Source organism: Mesoplodon mirus (genome assembly GCF_964341445.2).
Source record: "Mesoplodon mirus genome assembly, chromosome: 5".
In the NCBI taxonomy this organism is placed as follows: domain Eukaryota; kingdom Metazoa; phylum Chordata; class Mammalia; order Artiodactyla; family Ziphiidae; genus Mesoplodon; species Mesoplodon mirus.
Genome location: NC_138980.1, coordinates 34,824,864 through 34,852,247, shown reverse-complemented (window position 1 = coordinate 34,852,247; position 27,384 = coordinate 34,824,864). Strand labels below are relative to the sequence as shown.

The 27,384-nt window shown below is 54.8% G+C and overlaps 1 protein-coding gene across 2 annotated transcripts in view; it reads left to right on the top strand.

Moving 5' to 3' along the window:
- The window catches only part of LOC309804175 (guanine nucleotide-binding protein subunit alpha-11), a gene marked incomplete at its 5' end in the record, with an annotated part of 42,417 nt that extends 17,475 nt beyond the window's left edge, over positions 1–24,942 (top strand). The window contains 7 exons of one of the 2 annotated variants that reach the window (XM_082621344.1): positions 8,465–8,609; positions 16,095–16,279; positions 18,114–18,268; positions 18,889–19,017; positions 21,607–21,736; positions 22,954–23,107; positions 24,093–24,942. In XM_082621344.1, coding sequence (XP_082477470.1) covers positions 8,465–8,609; positions 16,095–16,279; positions 18,114–18,268; positions 18,889–19,017; positions 21,607–21,736; positions 22,954–23,107; positions 24,093–24,319 — 1,125 coding nt within the window. In that variant the 3' untranslated portion in view covers positions 24,320–24,942. Of the gene's footprint in view, positions 1–325; positions 8,610–16,094; positions 16,280–18,113; positions 18,269–18,888; positions 19,018–21,606; positions 21,737–22,953; positions 23,108–24,092 lie in introns of those variants that run through there. The other variant, XM_082621343.1, reaches the window with a different exon arrangement.
- Between the last annotated feature and the right edge of the window lie 2,442 nt (positions 24,943–27,384).

Here is a 27,384-nt window from a genome sequence, read left to right as displayed (position 1 = left end):
GGAGACCTCCCGGGGGCACTCCTGGGGGGCAGTCGGGGCTCCGCCACTCCCTCCCCGGTGTCTCCCGGAGGTGCTGCCCGAGGAGCCGGGAGGCCCACGGTGGGGGGGGGGGGCGCGGTGGGCCAGAGCAGGAGGCTGGCTGCCAGGGGGCAGCAGGGCTGTGGACACGTGCCTGAGTATATGGGGGGCTGGTGGACAGAGGGGAGGCGGGAGCCAGGGAGTGGGAGGTGGGTCTGCCTGGCAGGTGGGCCTGAGTGAGGGGCTGCTGGGCCGGGGGCTGCGCGGCTCCCTCGGCTCATCCCGCCCCTCCCCCCGCCTCCGCCAGGCCCGCAGCGAGACGCGCAGGCCGCGCGGGAGTTCATCCTGAAGATGTTTGTGGACCTGAACCCTGACAGCGACAAGATCATCTATTCCCACTTCACGTGTGCCACCGACACGGAGAACATCCGCTTCGTCTTCGCCGCTGTCAAGGACACCATCCTGCAGCTCAACCTGAAGGAGTACAACCTGGTGTGACTGCGTGGACTCCCGCCAGCTGCCTGCTGGTCGCCAGTCCGCCCCAGGAGTCGGGGGTTTTTCATATTTTTAAACAAATGGTTTTTATTTCACGGTCATCAGGGGATGTACATCTTTCTTCCTACACACCTTGTGCACCTTCTCATCTTTGTCAGTGGCAGAGGCCGCCTTTTTCTGGCCTTGACTCGTGGCTTGCTTTTTTCTAAAAAAAAAAAACAAAACAAAAAAGGAAAAAGAAAAAAAAAGAGAACCCACAGAAGACGGCAGAGAGGAGACCTGGCCCCCAGCGGTGCGAGACACGGCCTCCGGGGACGGCTGTCGGCCTGCTTTCTTCTGATCTCGGGAGGCGTGGAGACGCAGAGGCTGGGACTTCTCTTTCTTCCTTGTTTAAGTTATTGCTGCCCTCACCACTGTTGCCGGGTTTCTGCCCCGGACTCCACGACGTGGGGGTGGGTGGCGCCCCCCGCTGCCCGCCCTGGGAAGTGCCTAACCATTTTTTCTTTTTTTTGAGGAAACAAAACGCAGCCCCTGGGGCCCTGTCTCACAGCCCTGCCTGCCGCGGGGGGCCGGGGTGTCGGGGTTCGCCAGGTCTCCCGCTGGGAGCGCTCCTGGCCTCTGGGCCCGGTCCCCAACCCCCAGGAAGCCCGCTTGGACTGGGAGCCACTGTTTGTTTTGCTCCATTTTGTACCCATTTTGGAAGCAGTGAGGGTGGGGTAGGGACTTCTTTCAGAATTTTCTCAGGTCTGTCCCCGAGAGGCAGAGACGCAGGGAGGGTCGCCCTGGCGGGGCCGTGGGTAGCTGGGAGGTGCCCACCGCCCTGCACTCTGCCCGGAGCCGAGCTGTCGGGGCTCGTGGCAGCTGGGGGTGGGCCCTCAGCCTGGCCACGGCCATGGCCGTGCACTGAGGGGGCCTCCCCGAGGGCCTGAGGGCCGGTTTCTGGGGGGAGGGAGTGGCCGTCTCACGTGGCGTGGGCCGACCACTGCGGTGGTTGGTTTTGTGTGGTTGGTTTCTTGCACCAACGTGACGGGAGTGGCCCGCTGGTGGCACCCCGCACCTGCCCCGTGCACCTGGGCCCTGCGAGTGAGTGCTCAGGGCGGCCCTTGACCAGGGAGTGCAGAGAAACGGCGCACATGTTAGACCAGCCCCGCATCAGCCCTGTCCCCGTCCGCCCGCCTCCCACCTCCCTCCTGCGCCTGATACGCAGGGCCCAGGGTGGGGGGCAGGCTTCTCGGCCTTTTCTCCTTGGGCATCTCCACCCGAAGGGCCCTCTCTGGTGCCGTGCATCCACTTGTGGGGGTTTGTGCCATAGCCCTGACGTGCGGCTGGGGGCGGTGGTGCCGCTGGCGGTGGGCTCCCGGGGGCCCACAACGCACAGGGAGTCGGGGTAGGCCCTCAAGGGGGAGGCGGTGGGGGGGGCGCATCCAGAGTGTTAACTTCCGGAGGGGCCGGAGTGCCAAGATCCCGGGGCAAGCCCGGCTGCTGTGCCCAACCTCCCCGCCTGGCCCGCTCGCCTCTGAGGCCCTTGCCCGAGTGCCAGTCTCCCCCCACCGCTGTGTCACATCACCCAGCAGAACTGCCCTCCGAGTGCCAACGCCCCAGTGGTGTGAGGGGCTGTGTCGGGCGGCGGGGGTGACCTCGCCCCCTTGTACTTGTATATTAAACAGTCCTGATTTCAGACAATTTAAACCTTAATCTATTTAAAAAAGAATATTATATAAAAATGCTGTTTTGGGCTTCCCTGGTGGCGCAGTGGTTGAGAGTCCACCTGCCGATGCAGGGGACACAGGTTCGTGTCCCGGTCCGGGAAGATCCCACATGCCACGGAGCGGCTGGGCCCGTGAGCCATGGCCACTGAGCCTGTGCATCCAGAGCCTGTGCTCCGCAACGGGAGAGGCCACAGCAGTGAGAGGCCCACGTACCGCAAAAAAAAAAAAAAAAAAAAAAAAAAAAAAAAAAATGCTGTTTTTAAACCTTTTGTCATTTGAAATGCATGTATTGTCCGTGCGGCCTGAGGGGCGGGAGCCGTCGGCTCAGTGCCAGTCTCCTGTGGCCGGAGCTGTCCATGTTCAGACAGCGTGTCGGGGCCCTGACCCCTTAATCCAGAGATACGTGATGGAAATGGACTTTTCATACCTTTCTCCTGAAATGAATTCTGTTTTAAATTGGAATAAATTTTGTTCCTAAACACTCGGCCCCTTGTGGCTTATTTCCTGTTACTGGCTGGGGCAGGGGGCAGCAGAGGGGCCCTGAGCCCTCCGGGGTGTCACCTGACTCCTGTGTGGCCTGCGGGGGCCCTGGCACCTTCAGGATAGGGTCTGAGCTCACGGGAGCCACAACTCGGCCGCTCGGGGTGTACCTCCTTCCCTGAGCTGGAACTGCGGCCCCAGGGCCCCTGACTTCAGGTCGATGTGCCGCGCTGTGGGCTGGAGCATCCTGCAAGAGGAACTCCTCCTGGGGGGGGCAGGGGACAGAGATGGGGCCCGGGTTCTGGGCCCAACTGGCCACTCACTGTCGTGGATCCTCTTGGGAAGACGCGCCCCTCCCCTGGCCCCATTTCTTTCTGCAAACCAAGATGTTGGACCAGCGATCTCCCTGCCATCTCTCAGTGTTTTTTTCCCCTAAAAAAAATATTTTTTACATTGTGGTAAATACACATACAACTTAACAGCTTCACCATTTTTTCTTTTTTTTTTTTTGCGGTATGCAGGCCTCTCACTGTTGTGGCCTCTCCCGTTGCGGAGCACAGGCTCCGGACGCGCAGGCTCAGCGGCCATGGCTCACGGGCCCAGCCACTCCGCGGCATGTGGGACCCTCCCGGACCGGGGCACGAACCCGTGTCCCCTGCATCGGCAGGCGGACTCTCAACCACTGTGCCACCAGGGAAGCCCCCAGCTTCACCATTTTTAAATGTACAGTTCGGCGACAATAGTTTCATTCGCAATGTTGTGCAACCATCAGCAGTAATTGTCTCCAAAACCTTTTCATCACCTCAAACAGAAACTCCGTACCCATTAATAAATAACTCCCCACCCCCTCCCCCAGCCCCTGGCCCCCACCATCCTATTTTCTATGGATTTCACTCCTCCAGGGAGGGACTCCATGTGAGTGGAATCACACAGTATTTGTCCTTCTGTGTCTGGTTTCTCCCACTGAGCATCATGTCCTTCAGGTACATCCATGGTGTAGCAGGTGTCTGGATCTCTTTCCTTTTTAAGGCTGAATCATAGCACTGCGTGGATGGACCACCTTTGTTTATCCATCCGTTGATGGTCACTTGGGTTGTTTCCCCCTTTTCACTGCGTGAATCACGCTGCTGTGAACACAGGTGTGCAAGTATCTCTTTGAGACTCTGCTTTCCATTCTACTGGCTATAAACCCGGAAGTGGAATCGCTGGGTCAAATGGCAATTCTACGTTTAACCATCTGAGGAACCGCCAGGCTGTTTCCATGGCGGCTGCCCCATTTCTCGTTCCCACCAGCTGTACGCCAGGGTCGCATTTCTCCATATCCCCCTCCAACTTTATTTACTCATTCATCAGCGGGATGGAAATGCCCTGAAGGCCCCGTGTGTGCCAGGAACTGTCCTAGGCACTGCATATACAGGGAGACAGCACTTACCACCATGACTCAATCTATGAAGAAAAACAGCAGGGAAGAGGCATGGGCAGCGATAGTGGCCATTTCAGGCAGGCTGTTCAGGAAAGCCCTTTCGGAGAAGGTGGCGGATGAATAGGATGCTGGAAGACGTGAAGGGAAGGGGCCATGCTGTTGTCTGAGGGAGGGGATTTCCAGGCGGAGGGCAGAGCGCGTGCAAAAGCCCTGGGGCAGGACCAGCCCTGGTTCATTGGAGGAACAGCAAGGAGGCCCGTGTGTCTGCAGCAGAGTGAGTGAGGCGGAGAGAGGGAGGAGGGGAGGGCAGGGAGGGGACGGGGCAGGTTGTGCAGAGCCTTGTGGGCCACGGGGAGGACTGGGGCTTTTACCCTCAGGAAGGTGGGACCCTGGAGGACTGTGGGCAGGGGCGGGACAGGGCCTGACTCGGTGCTCACAGGCGCCCTCTGGTGGCCGCTTCCGGGAGGACAGACTGTGGGGGTGAGGGCAGAACCAGGGACCCGGATGGAGGGGACTCAGCTGGACCAGGTGGGATATGATGAGGTGGTCCCAGGTGGAGGCGGACGAGTGAGTGGGATTCGGGAGGCGGGTGCAGGGAGGGAGCCCGCGGATGCTGCCGGCGCGCCTGGCCGTCATGTCCCCCGCGGCCGGCAGGTGCCACTCGTCTGCTTTCCGCGCCCGTCCGCGCGAACGCGCATCCGCTCCGGAGGTCCTCTCCGCATCCCGGTTCCAACAGGGAAACCGAGGCACAGAGCGGCCGGGCCCTTGCCCTGACGGTAGGCGGCGCCCCCGAGCCTGGGCACCAGCCGCGACTCGGTGCAAAGTGAAAACGCAGGGCCCCTGTTACAAAACCAGGAGGCTTTCAAGACAGAAAACCTTCCGAGCCCGAGTCCCCCGCCCACCAAGCCGGCCCAGGTGGCCGGCGAGGGGATCCTGGGTGTTTCCTCCTTTTCGCTGCGGTGAATCATGCTTCTATGAACTTGGGTGGGAAAGACCCTCTGGAGACCCTGCTTTCGGTTTGGATATACCCGCAGAAGTGGAATCAAATCCGTGATTCATCAGTTAATAAAGGGAGGGGATGGACCTTTGTACCCCAGCCTTGGGCCAGCCCTGGCGGGGGCGGGGGCATGACCTTGGGTATGGCCAAGGGCAGTGGCCAGGGAGTGACCCAGCTGTGGCCTCCCATCAGCTGAGGACTGTGAGGTACTGTAAAACCATGTAAACATCCTATTCCTCATTAAACAGAAAGGGCATTCCTCATACCAAAGGAACAGCAAGGAGATCGTCGTTTCTGAATAAAGGAGAGACTTTTGCATGGGATAAATTTAGGTCCATAAGAACTCACCAGAGAGAATTCCCTGGTGGTTCTGTGGTTAAGAACCCGGGCTTCGGGCTTCCCTGGTGGCGCAGTGGTTGAGAGTCCGCCTGCCGATGCTGGGGACGCGGGTTCGTGCCCTGGTCCGGGAGGATCCCACGTGCCGCGGAGCAGTTGGGCTCATGAGCCATGGCTGCTGAGCCTGCGCGTCCAGAGTCTGTGCTCCGCAGCAGGAGAGGCCACAGCAGTGAGAGGCCCGTGTACCGCAAAAAAAAAAAAGAGCAGATCGATGGTTTCCAGGGGTGAGGGCTCAGGTGAGGGTCTGGCTATAGAGAGGTACCTGGAGGGGGTTCTTCAGGTGACAGAACCATATTCTGTCAACTGTTTTAGCCATAATTTACATGACTGTGTACATTTGTTAAAACACAAAACCGTACACCAAAGAAAGCACCTACCAAGCCACATAAATTGAAAAAACAAAAAACAAAATAAATCCTGTTACCAAAAATACCCCCCAAACACAGAAATACCATAGAAGTTGGTGCAATGCTGACTGCCCAGCAGGAGGAAGGGGGTCTTGTTGGAACGGGTATCTGGGAAGCCTCCTGGGGCTGACGATACCCTGAATGTTGGCCTGGGTGGGGGTCACGTGGGTATCAGTTTCACAGGAAATTATTAGGTTATATGTTCATGTTTTATGTGTTTTCTGTGTGTGTGTGTGTTTTAATTTTTAGTTCCCTGACCAGGGATGGAACCCACGCCCTCTGCAGTGGAAGGGCGGAGTCTTAACCACTGGACTGCCAGAGAAGTCTGTGTGTGTATTTTTTTAAATATATATTTTAAAAATTTACTTAGTTATTTATTTGGCTGTGCCGGCTCTTAGTTGCGGCATGCAAGATCTAGTTCCCCAGGTTCCCCTGGAACCTGGGCCCCCTGCATGGGGAGCGTCTTACCCACTGGACCACCAGGGAAGTCCGTGTGTGTATATTTTTAAACACACACACAGCTCACCCTGTTATTCCCGAATGAACTAATAGGTGACAGGTATCCCGCCAGGATGGCACCTCATCTGGAGAGGAAGCAGCTCCTCGCCTGTTTGGGGAAGTGGGAAGATTTGCTGTGAGGCTGAAGAAATTCACAGAGTATGGGCCCTGGAGGAGGGGGAATCAAGGCGCCTGTTTTTTTTTTTTTTTCTGAGGTCAGCGGGAGCTAAGGAAGGTATTAGACCTAGGCCTGCCGCCCTGGCCCTGTGTGATGGGTTAGAGGCTTGGTGTCCTTTGGGAAACAGTGGGGTGGCCCCAGGTGCTCCCGGCCTTGCCGTGCCATCCACCCTCCAGTCTGTGACTCAGCCTGGCCTCCGGGTTTTGCCAAGTTGGTTACCTCCGTTCTGCTTCTGTGTGGCCCAGATTATTATTTCTGCTTTTCTTCACCTTCCCCGGGAGTGGGAAGTCACCCAGGCCTCAGGCCTCAGGCCCCGGGGAGCACCCCCTCCTCACAGCCATCCGGTCAGGGGCGGGAACGGGGTTGGGCAGGGCAGTGCCTGCCAGAACCCACTGACCCAACAGGGGCCCCTATCGAACTTCCCATCTGCTGGTCGTTATGAATCAACAGCGAAGAAAACCGCATTGGTGCCGGCTGGGGTGTGGCACAGGCAGACAGTTGCGGCTGTGTGACCTCAGGCACAGCACGCACCCTCTCTGAGCCTCACCAGTGCCTCTGGGAGGGGCCCGGGGTCTCCGGGATTCTGTGTGTCTCTGGGGAGGAGGGGTGTTCGGGAACTTTCTAGAGCTTTCTAGAACCTCTCAAAGAGCATTCTGTCCCCGAACACGGCAAAGAGCTGCTGGATTGGAGACATTCTGTGGGGACGCAGCTACACAGCCACCCCTGTGTCCCATCCTGCTTCTAAGGTCCTGAGGGCGGAGCCGTCAGGGAACGGGGGCCTCATGGCCTTGCTGGGACGCAGGCTTGACTCCCAAGTTCCTCCTATGTCCAGGCTGCCTGTCCAACTTCTCCTCCCAAATGCCTGTCTTCTCAGAGTGACCTTCCTTGACCCCCTGTTTCAAGCCACACATGAGGCCCCCCCAATCTCCCATCCCCCTTCCCAGCTTTATTTTCCTCTCACAATTTATGGCCATCTGATAGGCTTAGATATACAAATATTTAAGGTATTTCTTTATCTTGTCTGTCTAGAGCATAAGGCAGGGAGATCGGGTTTTTTTGTCATTTGGGTCCCTACTGTGCGTAGAATGCCTGGCACACAGTAAGCGCCGCATAAATGTTTGCAAGGAGAATGAATGGCCCGGTTCCAAAGTCCCAAAGCTGCCAGCTCTGCAGTTGAGACTGAGGCCCTACGGGTGGGAGAGGCTCCCAGGGGGTTGTCGCTGCCTGGCTGTGCCTCTATGTCCCCATCTGTGCAGCGGGAATGGCAAGGAACTTGGGGTGCTGTCCGCATGACTACCCTCCCCCAAGACACAAAAGCACTTAAAACAGTAGGTGACGCCGGGCCCTGGCTGTTCTTTTAAAAAAGATCTTGTGGGGTGTTCTGATGACTGCTTCTAATTGGCCCAGAGGAGGGGGAGAGGTGGGTGGGCGGGGGCCGGGCGTCAGAGGCCCAGGAGGACAGGGTCCACCCCTTCTCCAGAATGAGGAAGGAGGCCCAGCGCAGACCCAGCCTGCAGACGCCGGGCCTTTCCTCCCCGCCCCGCCCTCCCCCGGGGCGCGCACCTCACCTCTTGCTCTACTGCCGTCAACCTGTCGGGCCGGGCCGGGCAGGTCTGGGGGTGGGCGGGGGAGCCCTAAGCCGGCATCTCGTCTCCTCCTCCACCCCTGACCCACCGCGCAGGCCTCGCCGAGCTGGGCCGCCGCGTGCCCACGGCCGGGAAGCCGGGGGTCCCTGGGGGGGGGCGACCCCCACGACAAGGGAAACTCTTGCCGCCAGCTGTCAGAAGCCCACCCCGGAGCGGCCGGCCGGGGTGCCTCCTGGGGGGCGGGGCGATGCCGCCTGGTGTCCGCTGAGGCCCCACCATGGCCCACTCGCTGACCTGGCGCTGCTGCCCCTGGTGCCTGACCGAGGACGAGAAGTCGGCGGCCCGGATCGACCAGGAAATCAACAAGATCCTCCTGGAGCAGAAGAAGCGGGACCGAGGGGAGCTGAAGCTGCTGCTGCTCGGTGAGTCCGCGGCCACCCCGGGCGGGACAGCCTGGGAGCCCACTTTCAGGATGAGTCGACTGAGGCCCGGTTCCTAGTCCCAAAGGGTGAGCTGTGGGCCCGTCCCGCGGCCCGGCCGTCTCCTGGGCATCTGCAAGAGCACAGGTGGTTTGGCCGGGCGGCTTGGCTTCTGTCACAGGAAGGGAATGAGCCGCAGAGCCCGGGGAGCTCCAGCCTCGCCCTCCGAGACCCTCCCGTCCCTCTGGAGCGCTGGGTCTGTTCTGGTGGTTTATCAGCACGAGTCGTGTGGGCAGAGAGAGCATTGCCACGTGCCTCTGATTGATTGATTGATTGATCAGTTCATTCATTCAAGACGTCCTGAGTAATTCCTGGGGGCACAGCGGCAGAGGAGGTGGAGCGTGTCCCTGCCTCTGGGGACCTCAGCTTCCGGTGGGGGAGACAGATGTTAAGCCCCAAGACTAATAAGCAGGTAAAATAATTTCCTGCCGCAGGAAGAACAGGAGGAAAATAGAACAGGTTGAGGGAGTGGGGGTGACTTGGGTGTGGTGGATTGGAAGCCTCTGAGACCTCATGTCTTCTTGTCCACGTGTGTCCACTCCCCCAGCCACCTTGCCCTGTGTATGACCCTGCTGGCCTAAGCCCAGTGATGCCAGCCTTGGAGGGTCTCCTGGGACTGCCTGAGCCCTGAGCGAGGGCTGGGGAAGTGTTCCAAAGTCCCATCTGCCTGTCCTGGGGCAAAGAGCCTGGTCATCTGGATGGCCGTCCTCTCTCTTCTCTTGCTTAGTGAGAAAGGGCAGCCCTGAGGGGTGGAGAGAGAGGAGAGGGTGGGGGGCATGGGACCCCAGTGAAGCTGTCTGAGCCTGGAAGGTTTTAATTAAGAATTTAATTTCATAGCTATCTCTAGTCACTTTCTGTAATAGCTAGGCTAGTATATATATGTTATTTACTACTTTTTAATAAATAGGGCTATTTAGGCTACTTCTTCTCGAGTGAGCTTTGGTTATTGGTATCTTCCAAAGAGTTTGTCCATTTCTTCGAAGTTGTCAAATGTATAGGCATAAGGTTGTTTATAACATTCCCTTGTCATCCTTTCATGTCTGTGGGATTTGTAGTGATGTCTCCTTTTTCATTCTTTGTCTTTGCTCCATTTTTCTTGATCTATTGGGCTAGGGGTTTGGCAGTGTTAGTGATACTTCCTTGCACATCTCAGGTTTTCTTTAACCACACCTCAGGACCTTTGCACTTGCCATTCTCCCTGCCAAGGGCTCTCAGCCCCCAAGCCTTTGCATGGTTGGTGCTCTCACTCCTTTCACTCAAGGCAGGTCTCAGCTCAAGTGTCACTTCCTCAGAGAAGTCTTCCCTGATTTCCCGGGCTTCAAAGTCAGCCCCATCTTTCTTTCTCGCCCGATTTTTCTTCATACCACTCACTCGCTGACGCTCTCTCAGGTGTTTTCTTGTTTCCTTGTTTATTGTCTGTCTCTCCAGTTACACAGCAAGCAACACAGAGGTGAGGAGCATGTCCATCTTATTCACTCCTGTGTCCCCAGCTTCTATTTCAGGAGTAGAGTGACCTGACGTAGAGCAGATACCTGATGCATGATTTATAAATGAGTGAATGAATGAATGAATGAATGAATCCTGTTTCAGGGGTCATTTTCCCCAGAGCTGTACCATATCGTCCTGGAGCTGGGAAAGTCCCTTGCCCCACTGACCACTGCACAGCCAGTCCCAAATCAGGAAGCCACTTCTGCTGGTAGGGGTGGGAGAGGGGAGAGGGGAGGTTGTCCACGTGCCCAAGCACAGATGGTGGCCCTATGGACAGCCGGCTGGACTGTGGTTTCAACACCCCTATCCAAGCCCTGAGGGCTGCTTCCACACCTGCCCTCCTTAAAAACAGGAATTGAATCCAAAAGTTATTTTTCTTTTCTGGGAGGTGGCTGACCCTTTGGAGGAAGAAGGCCAAGGGGCTGGGGGTCTGTCGCTGACAGGAAGTGGTCACCACGTTGAGGAGGGGGAAGACTCAGAATAAGGCAATTAAAGGAGCCACAGTTCTGTCCATACTATGTGAGGTAGGAGCCACCCCAGATGGGGAAACCGAGGCCCAGAGAGGTGAAGCGACCTGCCCAAGGTCACACAACCAGGATCAGAACCTAGAATTCTGGTTCCACAGTCCACGCTCTTGACTGCCCTGTGAACGTGCCTCTACAGAACCCCAGTGACAGATGGGGAAACTGAGGCCCAGGGCGGCGGCAGGATGGGTCTGGGGTCTGCAGCCAGTTTTGAGGCAGAGCTGGGCAAAGAAGGTGAGCTGTCTGCTCTCAGGCAGCTCCCTGTGTCCCAGTGGCCCAGTTTCCTGGGGGAGGACGGCGGGGCTGGGACAGCCATCACCCATGGAAGGAGCTGCACAGCGTCTCGCGATGCCTGGGGCCTGGCACGGCTCCTGGCCTCTGCGAGTTTCTACTTCCTCACCCATTCCCAGAAGGAAGCAATCACTTCCCGTCTGGGCTGCGAGCACGCGCTAGGTGGAAACAGCTCTCCCCGCAGCCCCCAGCCCCATGTGGGGGGCTTTCTGAACCACATCAGGAGGGGGAGCAGAGAGGCTCCTGATTCCTCAGTGGCTCCAGGACAGTCACAGTTGCAAAGGTGGAGTTTTTCAGACTTCAGGTTGTGAGCCACTTGTGAGTCACAAAACCCAAGCTGTGGGTGGCAACCAGGATATATTTTTTTCTTTAATGAAACAGAAGAGGAAAAAAAAAAAAAGAAATCGGTGCATCTCAACAAAATTAACTGTTGCAGACTTCCCTGGTGGTGCAGTGGTTAAGTATCCGCCTGCCAATGCAGGGGACACAGGTTTGAGCCCTGGTCCAGGAAGGTCCCACATGCCGTGGAGCAACTAAGCCCGTGCGCCACGACTACTGAGCCCACGTGCCACAACTACTGAGCCTGTGCTCTAGAGCCTGCGAGCCACAACTCCTGAGCCCATGTGCCACAACTACTGAAGCCAGCATTCCCAGAGCCTGTGCTCTGCAACAAGAGAAGCCACCGCAGTGAGAAGCCTGCGCACCGCAATGAAGAGTAGCCTCCACTCGCTGCAACTAGAGAAAGCCTGCACGCAGCAACAAAGACCCAACGCAGCCAAAAATAAATAAATAAAAAAAATTAACTGTTTCTTGGTGAGATCTTTCTTTGTTCTCCACACTTTTGGGGGCAACCCAGAGGAAGGTCAAAGGGTGCAGCCCCCTGCCGTAGGTCTCACCGCCGTCTTGGCAGCACCCAGAGGAGCCAACGAGCTTCCGAGCATCTGTAGAAACATCACATGAACTGATACTTTGATGAAGGTGAAGGATCCACAAGGGCTTGTGTTTAGTCCTTTGCTTTTCCAGTACCTGTGTGACCCTGGGAAAGTCATTTTACCTCTCTGAGCCCCCACGTCTCCACTGCGAATGGGAAAACAGTGGGAATCTTAGTGACGATAATTCAGGCAGTGCTTGGGTAACTTCCCGGAATGATTATTAAAAAGCCCGTGAGCTCGGGACTCAGAACCGGGTTTGAGTCCCAGTTTGGCCACCCACCAGCTGCATGACCCAACCGATCTGGGACTCAGTTTCCCCACGTGAAATGTGGAGCCAAGAGCTGTTCCTCTTGTGGGCTCGGGCAAGCTGGTGCGTGTGGACCCCCCCCCGACACCCTAGGAGGACAGTGGGGCTTACGGTACCTCTTCCACCTCCAAATAGCAGAAGCTCCGGAGACCAGCCCATCTCCCCAGGTTTCCCAGTGGGAGGTGAGGCTGTGGGTTTATCTCACTGACTGTGATAGTCAGAGGTTCTACTGCAGGAATATTTATTGAGTTTGATGTATCCCCATCCTGAAATCCAAGGAATCTGAGACACACGTGGCTCCTTACTGAAGCATTTCAGATTGTGGAACTGTGGGGCGTTTTTTGTTTGTTTGTTTGTTTGCAGGAAACTTTTTATTTTGGAATCATTTTCGAAGGACAGAAATGTGCAAAGATAGTTCGGAGAGTTCCCGTCTCCTCCTAAACAGCTTCCTCTCGTGGTGACATCTTACATAAGTTCCGTGTGCTCATCGCAGCTGAGATATTAATGTGGGAACCGTACCATTACATTTCTGTTAACTAAACTCCAGATTTAGATTTCACTGGTTTTTCCACCACGGCCCCTTTTCTGTTCCAGCCTCCATCGCAGCATCTCACATGGCATTTGAGGGTTTTTTTTTTATTTTAATAAGTTTATTTATTTTATTTTTGGCTGCGTTGGGTCTTCGTTGCTGCATGCAGGCTTTCTCTAGTTGCGGCAAGCGGGGGCTACTCTTCATTGAGGTGCACGGGCTTCTCATTGCGGTGGCTTCTCTTGTTGCAGAGCATGGGCTCTAGGCGCATGGGTTTCAGTAGTTGTGGCACACGGGCTCAGTAGTTGTGGCGCACGGGCTTAGTGGCTCCACGGCATGTGGGATCTTCCCGGACCCAGGCTCGAACCCATGTCCCATACATTGGCAGGCAGATTCTTAACCACTGCACCACCAGGGAAGCCCTTGAGGGTTTTTTTTTTCCCTTTCTTAACTTTTCATTTTGAAATACTTTCAGAGTTATAAAAAAGTTGCACCAGGGCTTCCCTGGTGGTGCAGTGGTTGAGAGTCCGCCTGCCAATGCAGGGGACGCGGGTTTGTGCCCCGGTCCGGGAAGATCCCACGTGCCGCGGAGCGGCTGGGCCCGTGAGCCATGGCCGCTGAGCCTGCGCTCCACAGCGTGAGAGGCCACAACAGTGAGAGGCCCGTGCACCGCAAAAAAAAAAAAAAAAAAAAAAGTTGCACCAGATTCTTCTGCAAATGTTAACATTTTATCACATGCCCTTTATCCCATCCCATCCTGCTCGCTCTCTCTCTCTCTCTCTCTCTCTCTCTCTCTCTCTCTCTCTCTCTCTATATATATATATATATATATATATGTATACACACATTATATATAAGTATATGTGTATATACTTATAATTTACATAATGCATAGCTATAGTTTATTTGTTATACATTTATATATTATATTTAATACGTACGTATTCATTGTTCTCGGAACCGTTTGCGAGTAAAGTTTCAGCCCTGACACCTTTTCCCCCCCAGATACTTCAATGGGTTTAAGTCCCACTGAAAAGCAAAGACCCCCCAGGGCAATGGTGAGCAGGCGATGCGCGTGATGCAATCCCATCACCATCACGTCCCGCTGGCATTCCCAGTTTCCCCATGAATGTCCTTTAGGGCACAGGAAAAGAGTCACTTTTCTATGGATCTCGAGTGCAGCGATGTCGCTGGGTCCTGCCCTCACTGCCTTCAGAATTGCTGGGACTGGGAGGGGACGAGAGCCCCCCAGGGGGGGTACAACAGAGTTCCACCCTGTCTTCTGCCGCTTCCTACACTCCCCGCCTCTTCCCTGCTGTGTTTCCGCTGCTCCAGGTTCCTCTTTCTGGCTCCAGCCAGGGCACCCCTTCCCTTTTTGCTGCTGGTCCCAGTTCCTCCTGCACGAGTCCCCTTCCCCATCCCTGGAGGGACCCCACACCCGTGTCGCCCAGGAGCCGGCAGGGTGACAAGGTGTTGGAGGTGGTTCCCGGCCCCGCACCTCCTGCCTGGCTATCATGCCCATTTCACAGATGAGAAAACAGAGGCTCAGACAGCAGGGAGCCAGGCCTTGCTCTTTGAGCTTCCAAAGTTTCTAGTGTTATTATCCCAGACCCATGACCGGCCTTTTGACGTGCGACCGTGCACTCAGAAGGGCCCTGTGGTTTCATCCAGCACTTGGCCCTGGAGATTCTGTAGGTGAGCCGGCAAGGAACCCTCTCCCCACTCTGGTCCATCAGCGAGGTCGTGTGTATTCTGTCTCCCAAATATCTTGTGCATATGTCCTCTTCTCTCTAGCTCCACGCGGCCACCTGGGTCCAGCCTGGACCAGAACAGTCCCATCTGGCTGGGTTCACCCCTCCCCAACCTGCCCTCCCCTCCACAGCCCACAAGGCCCTGCATGACCTGCCCCGTCCCCTCCCTGCCATCCTCTCCTCCCTCTCTCCCCCTCGATCACTCTGCCCCAGACACACAGGCCTCCTGGCTGTTCCTCCAACATGCCAGGCATGGTCCTGCCCCAGGACCTTTGCATGTGCTGTGCCTGCTGTTGGGAACGCTATTCCCCCTTCTCTTCTAATGAATTCTGTCATCTGCCAGGTCTCAGATGAGATGTCACCTCCTCAGTGAAGCCCTCCTAGATTACCCAGCCTAACTCAAAGCCCCCTTCTCCTTAGAACCCCTTCCACAATCATAATTTCACCTCCCCCTCTCTCCCCCTCACTCACTCAGCTCCAAGCACACAGGCCTCCTCGCTATTTCTCCAACACACCAGGCCTGGTCCTGCCCCAGGGCCTTTGCACATGCTGTGTCCACTGCCTGGTGCTCCCTCCTCCAGATCTTGGCACGAGAGCAACCTTCCCAGCCTTCAGATCTCGACGCCAATGTCACCTCCACTGAGAAGCCTTCCATGACACTTAGCTGTAGTAGTCACTTAATCACTCTTTATCTATTTATCTTATTGTATTTCCTTCACAAAACTTTCTCTACCTGAAATTATTATAGCGAATAATAATAATAGTAATTATAATCATGGTAAAGACTACTGTTGCTAATAATAGTGGACAGGAATGTAACTCTTACTATGTCAAAGCACACTCTAGGCCAGGGGTCCACAGACTTTTTCTGTAAAGGGCCAGATGGTAAATCTTTTCAGCTTTGCAAGCCAGAGGGTCTCTGACTACTCAGCACTGCAGCTGTCCCGAGAAACCAACCCTAGATAATTTGTATACAACCAGGCACGGCCATGTGCCAATAAAACTTTATTGACCGACCCTGAAACCTGAATTTCATGTCATTTTCAGGTGTCACCAAAAAGGAATCTTTGGATTCCTTTCAACCATTAAAAAATGCAAAAACTGTAACCATTACAAAAATGTAAAAACTGTAAGGGTGAAAAAAATTAGAAATATAAAAACCATGCAAACTGTAAAAATTTGCTAGCCATGCAAAAACAGGCAGCTGTCAGGAATTCCTTGGTGGTCCAGTGGTTAGGACTCAGCACTTTCACTGCAGGGGACCCCGGTCCCATCCCTGGTCGGGGAACTTAGATCCCACAAGCTGCGTGGTGTGGCAAAAAAACAAAAACAAAAACACAAAACAAAAGGAAACCCCCAAAATAAAAATAAAAACAGTGGCTGGCAGGCCATGGTTTGCTGCCCCTCCTGGGACAAACTTTTAATGAACTAGTTTACCCCTCACGTCCACCCAGCAAACCACGTTTCACAGGTGGGGAAACCGAGACACAGAGCCATGAAGCTGCTTGCCCAGGATCACAGAGCAGGGATTCGAACCCTAGTGGCGGGAGGTGGCGGGTGTCGGGAGCCCCGGAGGGCTGAGCTGACCGCAGAGTCGTCTCCCCAGGCCCTGGCGAGAGCGGGAAGAGCACATTCATCAAGCAGATGCGCATCATCCACGGGGCGGGCTACTCGGAGGAGGACCGCAAGAGCTTCCGGACCCTGGTCTACCAGAACATCTTCGTGTCCATGCAGACCATGATTGAGGCTATGGAACGGCTGCAGATCCCCTTCTGCTGGCCCGAGAGCAAGGTGAGCATCCCCGGTCTCGCCACATGGGCGCCACACTGGGAGGGGGTTCCTTAGGACTTCAGGGAGGGACTGTGTCCCCTCATATCCCCTAAGTCCTTGTGAAGAACCACCTCCTCCAAGGTTTCCTGGGATCCTGGTCTGCATTCCAGGCAGCTCAGCACCAGCAGGTCCCCCCACTGACCTCACAGGTTCCCCGTGGACCCCCAGGGCTCAGCCATCTCTCCCTTGGACCCTATGATGCCTGGTAGGAGTCCTGAGTCAGCAGGCGTTTTGTTCTAGAAATATTAGTACGGTGGACTGGTTCCTGAGCCCTGCCCTACCGTGCTGGGGGGAGGGGTGCTATGCAGACCGTGTGTCACATCACCCTTCTCTTTAACATTTTTATTTTATTGTGTGAAGAACACTCAACATGAAATCTATTCTCTTAGCAAATTTTAAGCGCACGATGCAGTAACTGCAGACACAGTGTCATCAGGGAGAGCTCTAGAATGTATTCCCCTTGCCTAAGGGAAACTTTATTCATAGCAACCCCAGCTCCCTTCCCCTAGCCCATTCTACTCTCTGTGTCCGTGAACTTGCCTCTTCCAGATGCCTCATATAAGTGGGATCGTGCAGGATCTGTCCTTCTGTGCTTGTGTTATTTCACTTAATATGGTGTCTTCAAGGTTCATCCACATTGTCCCCTGTTGCAAAATTTCCTTCTTTTTTTTCTTTTTTTGCGGTACGCGGGCCTCTCACCGCTGCGGCCTCTCCCATTGCGGAGCACAGGCTCTGGACGCGCAGGCTCAGCGGCCATGGCTCACGGGTCCAGCCGCTCCACGGCACGTGGGATCCTCCCGGACCAGGGCACGAACCCGTGTCCCCTGCATCGGCAGGTGGACTCTCAACCACTGCGCCAACCAGGGAAGCCCAGAATTTCCTTCTTTTTAAAGGCTGAATAGTATTCGAGATGTATCTATCTTTATCCATTCAACCATCGATGGACATTTAGGTTCTTTCCACATCTTGGCTGCTGTAAATAACACTGCAGTGAACCTGGGTGTACAGATATCTTTTCAAGATCCCAGTTTCAGTTCTTTTGGGTAAATACCCCAGGAGTGGAATTGCTGAATCATAGAGTAACTCTATTTTTAAAAATTATTTATTTATTTGCCATGTCACATGGCTTGTGAGATCTTAGTTCCCCGACCAGAGATGGAACTCGGACCCTCAGCAGTGAAAGCGTGGAGTCCTAACCACTGGACCGCCAGGGAATTCCCAGTAGCTCTATTTTTAATTTTGGTGGGAACCTCCATACCATTTTCCTCAGTGGCTGTACCGGATTGCATCCCCCCAGCAGTGTATGAGGGTTCCAACCCCCAAGACCCCAGGGCTGGTTCTTTCTGAGGCCTCTCTCCTTGGCTCGTAGACGGCTGTCTTCTCCCTGTGTCCTCACAGGGTCATCCTTCTGTGTGTGTCTGTGTCCCAATCTCCTCTTCTTACAAGGACACCAGTCACACTGGATCAGGGCCACCCTCATGACCTCACTGTAACTTCATTACCTCTGTAAAGACCCTATCTTCAGACATGAACAACAGGAGCGCCTGTGTCCGGTGCAAAGAAAGGAGGACAGATACAGCAGAGGTTACTGCCCCAGTCAGGGTCCCCCAGAACTGGCGCCCTGCACGCAAGCAAGCAACTCCCTGCTGGCCCCTCGCGCGCCGCTGTGTGCTCTGCCTGTGCCCACCCTCGGTGAATGGACATCGGGACAAAAGGGGGTGGAGACGTCAGGAGGGCAACCCGCCCTGCCCGGCTGCTCTGACACGCCCCTGTCCGTCCATCCGTCCCTCCCCAGCACCGGGCCAACCTGATCATGAGCCAGGACCCCTACAAGGTGACCACCTTCGAGAAGCACTACGCCGTGGCCATGCAGTGGTTGTGGAGGGACTCCGGCATCCGCGCCTGCTACGAGTGCCGGCGCGATTTCCACCTGCTTGACTCGGCAGTGTAGTGAGTCTGGGGTCAGTGGGGACGGGCGCGGGGTCGGGGTGCCCAGCACGAGGCGGTGCCGAGGCGGAGCCAGAGGAGACCCTGACCCAGGGATCGGAGCCGGCAGAGGGGCCTCAAGCTGGCCGGCTCCCACTGCTGGGAATGCTGTGTGTGGTCTTGCCCTGGGGTGAGGCTGTCCCTGGGGTGCCACTGCTCCCCAGGCGACACAGCTCCTGGGGTGCACTGTTCCTGGGGTGACATCATTCCTGGGGTGACACCATTTCTGGGGTGACGCTGTTCATCATCACGCAGTGAAGCTGTCCTGGGTACGACGCTGGGTGTCTAGTGCTCCAGGCTATCACTGTTCTTGGGGCAGTGACACACCTGGGGTGACAGTTTTCCCAGGGTGACGCCTGCGCCAGTGAGACTGTCCTTGGGGTCACGCTGCTGAGGGTGAAGCTGCTTCTCCCCGTGCTCCCATGGCCTTGGGCTGTGCTCCTGAGCCACCTGGGACCCCAGAGATCCTGCCCCCCGCTGGGGGCTCTCTTTCCCCCAGCAAGGTCCTCACCAGGCCCTGGGTGGGGGGCCTGAGAAGCAAAGGGAGGTTTCAAGGCCAAGACTCAGGGCTTCTGGCTCTACAGCTACCTGTCAAATCTGGACCGCATCACGGAGGAGGGCTATATCCCTACCTCGCAGGACGTGCTCCGCACCCGCATGCCCACCACCGGCATCAACGAGTACTGCTTCTCCGTGCAGAAAACCAACCTGCGGTGAGCGCATAGCCTGGTGGGTGGGGAAGGCTCCTGTTGGAGGGGCAAAGGAACTGGGGCACTGAGGGATGAGTAGGAGTTTCCTAGTCCCAGCCCACAAAGGGGCTGCCAGGCTGAAGGAGGCAAGGCTGGACACAGACACCTCCAGCCCCTCCATGGAATCAGGACTGGGACCTGAGGGAGCCCAGACTGAGCCCCCAGAGCTCTGGGAGGGTAAGTCTTCCTGGAGGAGGGGACATTGGTATTAGGGCATTGAAGAATGAATAGGAGTTCACTAGAGCTAGGAGGTGATGGGAAGGAAGAGACAGAGACTGTGCAGTCAGGGCTAGACCAGAGGGATTGATTTGGGGCTGGGGAAGCTCACCCTCTGAGCTTCCCCAACCCCAAATGAGGGGTGAAGCTGGAGGTCAGGAGACTCAGGAGAAGGCAGGAGCCATGGTTCAGGCAAAAAGGGTTGGGGAGTGCCCGGGAAGTGGCCTTGGGGATGGAAATGAGGGGACGGTGCGAGAATGCTTTCTGATGTAGAATGGGCAGGACTAGATGAGCATGGGAATTAGAGCAGAGAGTCAAAAGTGACTCCCTATGGGTTTCCCATCAAGGTGACAGAGTAGCTCGTGGAGCCACAGTGGTGGTGGTGGGATGGGAGGTGTTAGAATAGATGATGAACTCATTTGGGGCAGGTTGGGTCTGAGGGGTCTGGGGCATCTGGGAGGTGGCTGGGCGCACACAGGCCTGAGCTGGAAGCCAGAGGTGTGGGTGGCCAGTGCAGCAAAGGCTGGTCCATGCAGAGTCATGGTCAGTGTCAAAGGCCAAGGAGAGGACAGGAAGACTACAGTGAGAGAAGCGACTTCTGGGATTGGCCTTTAGAGGATCCTCAGGGACCTTAGTGGCCTTTAGAGAATCTTCAGTGACCTTAGGCAGGGACCTGTGGAGGGTGCAGGGTGATGCTTGAGACCCTTCAGTGTTCAACCCACCCGTGTTGATCCCTTGTTTCCCTGAACACCCCCTCGCCCGGCCCCATGTTGTTCTGGCCTCTGCAATAGTCCTTAGCGGGAAGGTTCATAATTCATCTGTTTGCGTTGGGTCTCCTCCACTAGATGGAAAGACCCTCAAAGTTAGGGGCTGAGTTCGATTCTCCTGCTTCACTGGTCACGATCAGCTGAAGGTCAGAGTGGAAGTTCAGAAATGTGAGTGGATGGTTGGAAAGATGGATGGATGGGTGGATGGGTGGATGGATGGATGGACGGACTTATGGATGGATGGATGGGGGGATGGATGGGTGGGTGGAGGGGTGGATGGATGCATGGATGGGTAGGTGGGTGGATAGATGGATCAATGGATGGGTATATGGGTGGGTGGGTGGGTGGGTGTATGTGTGTATGAATGGGTGAATGGATAGATAGATAGACAGATGGATGGATTGATGGGTGGATGGATGGATGGGTATGTGGACGTATGGACAAATAGATAGGTGGGTAGGTGATTGGTTGGATGCATGAATAGATGGATGGGTGAGTTGGTAAAAGTTTAGGAGTAAAAGTAGTGGTTGGGGAAGTTCAGAAGGAAGGCTGGGCTGAGGAGGGGAATTATCAGATGGGGAAACTTGAGTCCGTTCTTAGGCCAAAGGTGAGGGCTCAGAGGAAACTGAGACTCCGAGCTGGGAGGCTGGCAAGTAGCATACCCCACACCTATCTCAGCCATCGGAGCCCCAGTCTCAACCGCTGCATCACACATCCCGCTCTGGATACGGGGTTTGAGGGAATCTGAGGATCATGAGAAAGACTGGTTTCAGTAATCAGGAGCTGCAGGCATCAGCCTGGATTTTCCTCCTGTACAGCAGGGCAAGTCTCTTCTTGCTCTGAGGCTTCTGGCATTTCCTTCCAGCTGCCTGAGTAATGGTCCCATCCCTGGGGAAATGACACAGGACTTGTTATCAGTAACCCACATTTCTTAGAAGAGAGAACAGGAAGGCAGGAGGGCCCAGGCTTTTGCTGTGGTGTGTGTGGGGGTGGAGGCGAACCCTTGCCCTGGGCCACACACAGAGGGGATGGCGTTTGCCCATCTCTGTGGCCACTGGACACTCCCATGGTCAGCCAGAACACAGCTGATGGGAAACTGAGTTCTGGAGACGATCTGCAATTTCCCTCTTGTCACCCAGCCAGAACCAGGGCAGACTGAGGGCAACCAGCTGTCTTCTACCATGGGGTAGAAATCAGGCAGCCCAGTGTAGTAGAAGCTCCATGGGGTAGAAATCAGGCAGCCCAATGTAGTAGAAGCTCCATGGGGTAGAAATCAGGCAGCCCAGTGTAGTAGAAGCTCCATGGGGTAGAAATCAGGCAGCCCAGTGTAGTAGAAGCTCTAGAAAGTCCCCTCTCTCCCTATACCTCAGTTTCCTCATCCGTAAAATGGGCATAATAGCGATACTTGCTCCATGGGGTGAAATGCTGTAACACACAAGGTGGCTGGCATCTATTCTTGTTGCTATTAATATTGCTCATGGCATGTACCAGCCATGACTGGGGTCTGGGACGCCTCGTCACGGGGGTCCCGATTAGGCCTGAACTCTGAAAGGGAGTTGTTCCCGGTAAGGATCGTGGACGTCGGGGGCCAGAAGTCAGAACGCAAGAAGTGGATCCACTGCTTCGAGAATGTGATCGCCATCATCTACCTGGCCTCACTGAGTGAATACGACCAGTGTCTGGAGGAAAACAACCAAGAGGTGAGGGGCCATGATGGATGCAGGGGCACCATTTCCCCTGCTTTTCTTACCCCCATCTTGGCCCGGGGACCCACAGCTGAGCAGGCACTCTTGAGTGGGGCTTTGTGTGTCTGGTGTGGCTTTGCGCTTCACCGTCCACTCTTTTGTGGTCAGACCATTGAACCCCAACACACAGATCTATAAGCATTTGTGAGGCCAGGACCCTGACACACACACACGCACACGCACACACACACAGAGTCGGACACTCGTGCCTCAAGACACACATACCCCCCCGCAACCCCCCGAAGCACAATGTAAGCTGTCCTGGGAATGTGGGTCATGGGGACGATGTCCTGCTTTTACTCAGAATTCTTCTCCTTTTCGTGAACTCTTCTCCCAATTAACCCCCGGCGTGAAGGTCAGGCACATTATCATCTCTGACTTGTGCACTTTTCAGGGTTAAATTTTCCCATAGACAGTTTCGGAATCCAAGGTTCAGATGTTATAATTTCGACTTTCAAACTGAATCAGATAGAATCAATTTGAGGTCATTCTGACACAGATCTTGCTCCAGTCCAGCCACACGAGATGTCCTAGTTTGCTAGGGCTGCTGTGATGAAGTACCACAAACTGGGAGGTGGTGGGCATGGGGGTGGGGGAGAGCTGAAACAACAGAAGTGTATCGTCTCATAGTCCTGGAGGCCAGAAATCTGAGGTCAGGGTGTCAGTGGGGCTGGTTCCCTGTGAAGGAGAATCTGTTCCAGGCTCTCCCAGCTTCTGGTGGCCACTGGCAATCTTTGGCGTCCCTTGGCTTATAGACACATCACCCCATTTTACCTCCATCTTCACGTGGCCATCTCCTTGTGTCTTAATTCCCCTTTTTATAAGGATACCAGACATTGGACTTAGGGCCCACCCTACTCCAGTGTGACCGATTCTTAACTAATTACATCTTCAAAGACCCTATTTCCAAATAAGGTCTCATTCTGAAGTTCCAGGTAGACATGAATTTTGGGGGTGAGGGGAACACTACCCAAACCAGTAGAGGCACAAAACCATCTCGGGCATACATAGGCAGCTGGCCACACCACCCTCAGACCCAGCTGGGCGGGAATTGGGGAACCTCAAGCTGCTGGATGGGGGGCCAACAGCCCCATCTTTACGTGGGGAGAGGGCTCCTGTTTGGGCCGAGCTGGCCATCTGGATCAATGACCTGCTTGTGCCCCCCAACCCAGAACCGAATGAAGGAGAGCCTGGCCCTGTTTGGCACCATCCTGGAACTGCCCTGGTTCAAAAGCACTTCCGTCATCCTCTTCCTCAACAAAACCGACATCCTGGAGGAGAAGATCCCCACCTCCCACCTGGCTACCTACTTCCCCAGTTTCCGGGGTGAGTGGTTCTAGAACTTTCTATACCCTTCACTTCCCAAAAGCAGCTCCTAAGAGAGATGCTGGTCCAGGTCCTACCCCAGCCTAGAGCCAGTGGGGTTTCAAATGCAATGGGACAGGCCTGAGTTCCAGACCCATCTCTGTCCTCTGACCAAGCTCTCTGAGTCTCAGCTTCCCACTCTGTAGAATGGGGATAAACTAACAGAAGCCTTCATACTGGATGCTGAAAACAGCAGAAAAATTTCCCCTCACAGTTCAGTAGGCCAGAAGTCTGAAATCAAGGTGTCAGCAGGGCTGGTTCCTTCTGGAGGCTCCAGGGGAGAATCTGTTCCAGGCCTCTCTCCTAGCTTCTGGTGGTCACCTGCAATCCTTGGCATTCCTTGACTTGTAGATACATGTCTCCAATCTCTGCCTCTGTTACCACATGACTTTGTCTCTGGTTGTCTCTTGTCTTCTTATAAGGACACCAGTCATTCATTCATATATATGTATGAATATATATTAATATTCATATATATATATATATGAATGCAAGATGGGGGGGGAATCGCATGTGTGCCTCACCAGGATGGCTATCCTTCCCCCTCTCTCTCAGCCTCGCTTTCCCCATTTGCACCTCCCCAGGATGTCTTTCTCTGCAGTTCCAGGCTCCCATCCCCCCAGCTCCAAGCCCAGCCAAGAGAGAGGGTCTCTCTTTAACACAGTTCTGCCCAGAGTCCCAGAGACTAGTGTCATTGGTCCATTCCAGGTCATGTGACCTGCATGAACACATACCTGATGCTCCTATTGGCTGGGCCTGAGTCATGTGACCAGCTAGAAAGGCAAAAGATGGCGGTGGCCGGCAGGCACTTTGGTGGGTGGTCCCTGCAGCCCTGCTGCTGCCCATATTGGGGACAGAGTCTCCAGAGCCCACCTTGGTCCCAGGAGGGAGAGGCTCCCACCTGCCCCATGAGCCGTGTGCCCTGACTGCCCACCCCTGTCCCCAGGCCCGAAGCAGGACACGGAGGCAGCCAAGAAGTTCATCCTGGACATGTACACCAGCATGTACACCAGCTGTGTGGACGGCGCAGACGGGGGCAGGAAGGGCTCGCGCTCCCGCCGCCTCTTCAGCCACTACACGTGCGCTACGGACACACAGAACATCCGCAAGGTCTTCAAGGACGTGCGGGACTCAGTCCTGGCCCGCTACCTGGACGAGATCAACCTGCTGTGACCTAGGCCCAACGCTCCGGACTCAGACCCGCGCGTGGCAGGCGGGACCTGCGGGTGGTGGGTGCAGGGTGGGCCGGCACTCAGCAAACCCAGGTGCCCCTTGTCGCTCCAGCCCCAGGGCCAGGTGGCAGAAGGGCCACGAGTGAGCCGGGGTGGAAGGCCGATCGGCGCCTCCTCCTTTCTCCGCGCCTCAGCAGGACAGCCTCCGTGTCTTCCTTTCCTCGACTCTGTATCTCCTTGGAGAGGGAGCACAATGGCCTTTAGGGAGGCTGGGGTGCAGGAAAAGGTGAAAAGAGCAGGGGATCCAGGACTTGGGTGGATGGGGTTCTCTCAGGACCCCCACCTCCAGGTATGTCCCCCCTTGGGCAGGGGTCTGGGACCCTTTTGGGGGTGATGCACCAGCCCCGAGACAGGGGAGTGGTCCTTCATGCCGAGGGACGCGGACACTGGCGCCCCCTATCGGAAAGGAGCCGCATCCCAGCCTGAGGTCTGCGTAGCTCAGGGACTTGGTTTTCTTACGAGAAAGAGAAGCCCAGAAAACGCCGCCGTATCAGAGCCTCCTGGCTCGAAGTGTGTCCTGCCCCAGTTTTCAGATGAAGGAAACCGAGGTCTACAGGCATCCCTCGCCCCCCTTCCTTATCAGGCTGGGGGCCGGGTGTGCTGCATCTTACAACCTTCTGTATTTATTCCCTCACCTTCTGCGGGGCCCCTTAAAGGGTGGACCTTAAAGAAATGACATTCTGGAGAACTTTGATTTCTTAGGGGCGTCCTGTTTAACAACCAACCCCTTGCCCCGCGCGGTCCCATCTCAGGTCGTATGTCCCGGGCAGGGTAGCAACATGGCAAAGGAAGGAAAAAGTTCTACTTGTTGTCCACCCACTTGTGCAGGGCATGGTACACAGAGCTGTGTAGGACTGCGTGCACTTTGAGCCAAGAAGTGGAGTTCAACCTCTCTCCCTGGCCCCGGGGACATTTGAGCTGACCTTCTGTTGCTACTCACCCAAAATTCTAGCAGCAGCCACCACCTATCCCTGATGGAGATGATGATGACTCCACTTACTCCAGATCCTGGTCTCCCACCATCCTCAGGGCAGGCCCATGTAGCACCAACCCCATCACCCCCATTTTACAGATGGGGAAACCGAGGCACAGAGAAACTGAATAATTTGATTTAGGCTAAACACCTGGGTGGTGGCCAAGCCAAGATTCTATTATTCATCCAAGAGGTTTTTTGTTTTGTTTTACTTTTTAAAAAATAAACTTTAATTTTTAGAATAGTCTTAGGTTTATAGAAAAATTGCAAATACAGAGGGTTGCCCTATGAAACCACACCTGATTTCCCGTATTATTAATATATTAACATGGTAGGTTTTTTTTCCATTAATTAACCAATATTGACCCATTATTAACTGAAGTCCAACAAATTTCCTTTTTTCCCCTAATGTCCTTTTTCTGTCCTCGGACCCCACTCAGGTTCCCACATGACATTTCATCATCACATCTCCTTAGGCTCTTCTGGGCTGTGATGGTTTCTCAGACTTTCCTTGTTTTTGATGAGGAGTGCTGGTCAGCTATCCTTTTAGTTTCCCAGGGCTGCTGTGACGAAGTACCACAGACAGAGGGGCTTAAAACCACGCAAATGTATTCTCTCACAGTTCTGGAGGCAAAGTCTGAGACTAAAGTGTCAGCAGGGCCATGCTCCCTCCAGAGGCTCTAGGGGAAAGTCCTTCCTGCCTTTTCTAGCTTCTGGTGGCTCTGTGTATCCCTGGCTTGTGGCTGCGTCCCTCCCGTCTCTGCTTGTGTCTTCACATGGCCATCTCCTCTTGTGTGTGTCTGTGTCCAAATTTTCTTTTTACAGAGACACCAGTTACACTGAATTAGGCCCGCCCAAATGACCTCATCCTAACTTGATTCTATCTTCAATGATCCTATTTCCAAAGAAGGTCACGTTCCCAGATACCTCTCCTAAAAGGTATTTTGTCAAACGTCCCTTGGTTGAGTTTTGTTTGATGTTTTTCTCATGATTAGACTGAGGTTTAGATTTTAAGTCAGAGGAGCACAGAGGTGAAGAAGGTTTTGTCCCATTATATCAAGAGTACATGCCGGGCTTCCCTGGTGATGCAGTGGTTGAGAATCTGCCTGCCAGTGCAGGGGACACGGGTTCGTGCCCCGGTCTGGGAAGATCCCACATGCCGCGGAGCAACTAGGCCCGTGAGCCACAACTACTGAGCCTGCACGACTGGAGCCTGTGCTCTGTACCAAGAGAGGCCACGATAGTGAGAGGCCCGCACACCGCGATGAAGAGTGGCCCCCGCTCGAAGCAGCTAGAGAAAGCACTCGCACAGAAATGAAGACCCAACTCAGCCAAAAATAAATAAATAAATTAAAAAAAAAAAAAAAAGAGTACATGCCGTCAACATGACCTTGGTCCCCTGAGTTAGGCACCCAATTCTTATTTATTTATTTATTTACAGCTGCATTGGGTCTTCGTTGCTGCACGTGGGCTTTCTCTAGTTGCAGCACACGGGCTTCTTATCGTGGTGGTTTCTCTTGTTGTGGAGCACGAGCTCTAGGCGCGCGGGCTCAGTAGTTGTGGCACGTGGGCTCAGTAGTTGTGGTTCGCAGGCTCTAGAGCACAGGCTCAGTAGCTGTGGCGCACGGGCTTACTTGCTCCGCAGCATGTGGGATCTTCCCGGACCAGGGCTCGAACCCATGTCCCCTGCATTGGCAGGTGGATTTGTAACCACTGCACCACCAGGGAAGTCCCTGGTTACTTTCATTATCCTTGGTATCATACCATTTCATCCACATCCTTGTAATATACAAAGACTCCCTTCTAAAAAGGATAACCATAATGCAACATTATCACATCTAAAAAAGTTAGCAATGCCCCTTGGACATTTAATATCCAGTCAGTATCCAGATTTCCTCATGTGTCTTGTAAATGTCTTTTCTGAAGCTCCCCCTCCCCGCCACCCTGCTGCGCTGCACGGCTTGCAGCTTTTGGGATCTTAATTCCTCCACCAGAGGTTGAACCCGGACCCTCGGCAGTGGGAGAGTGGAGTC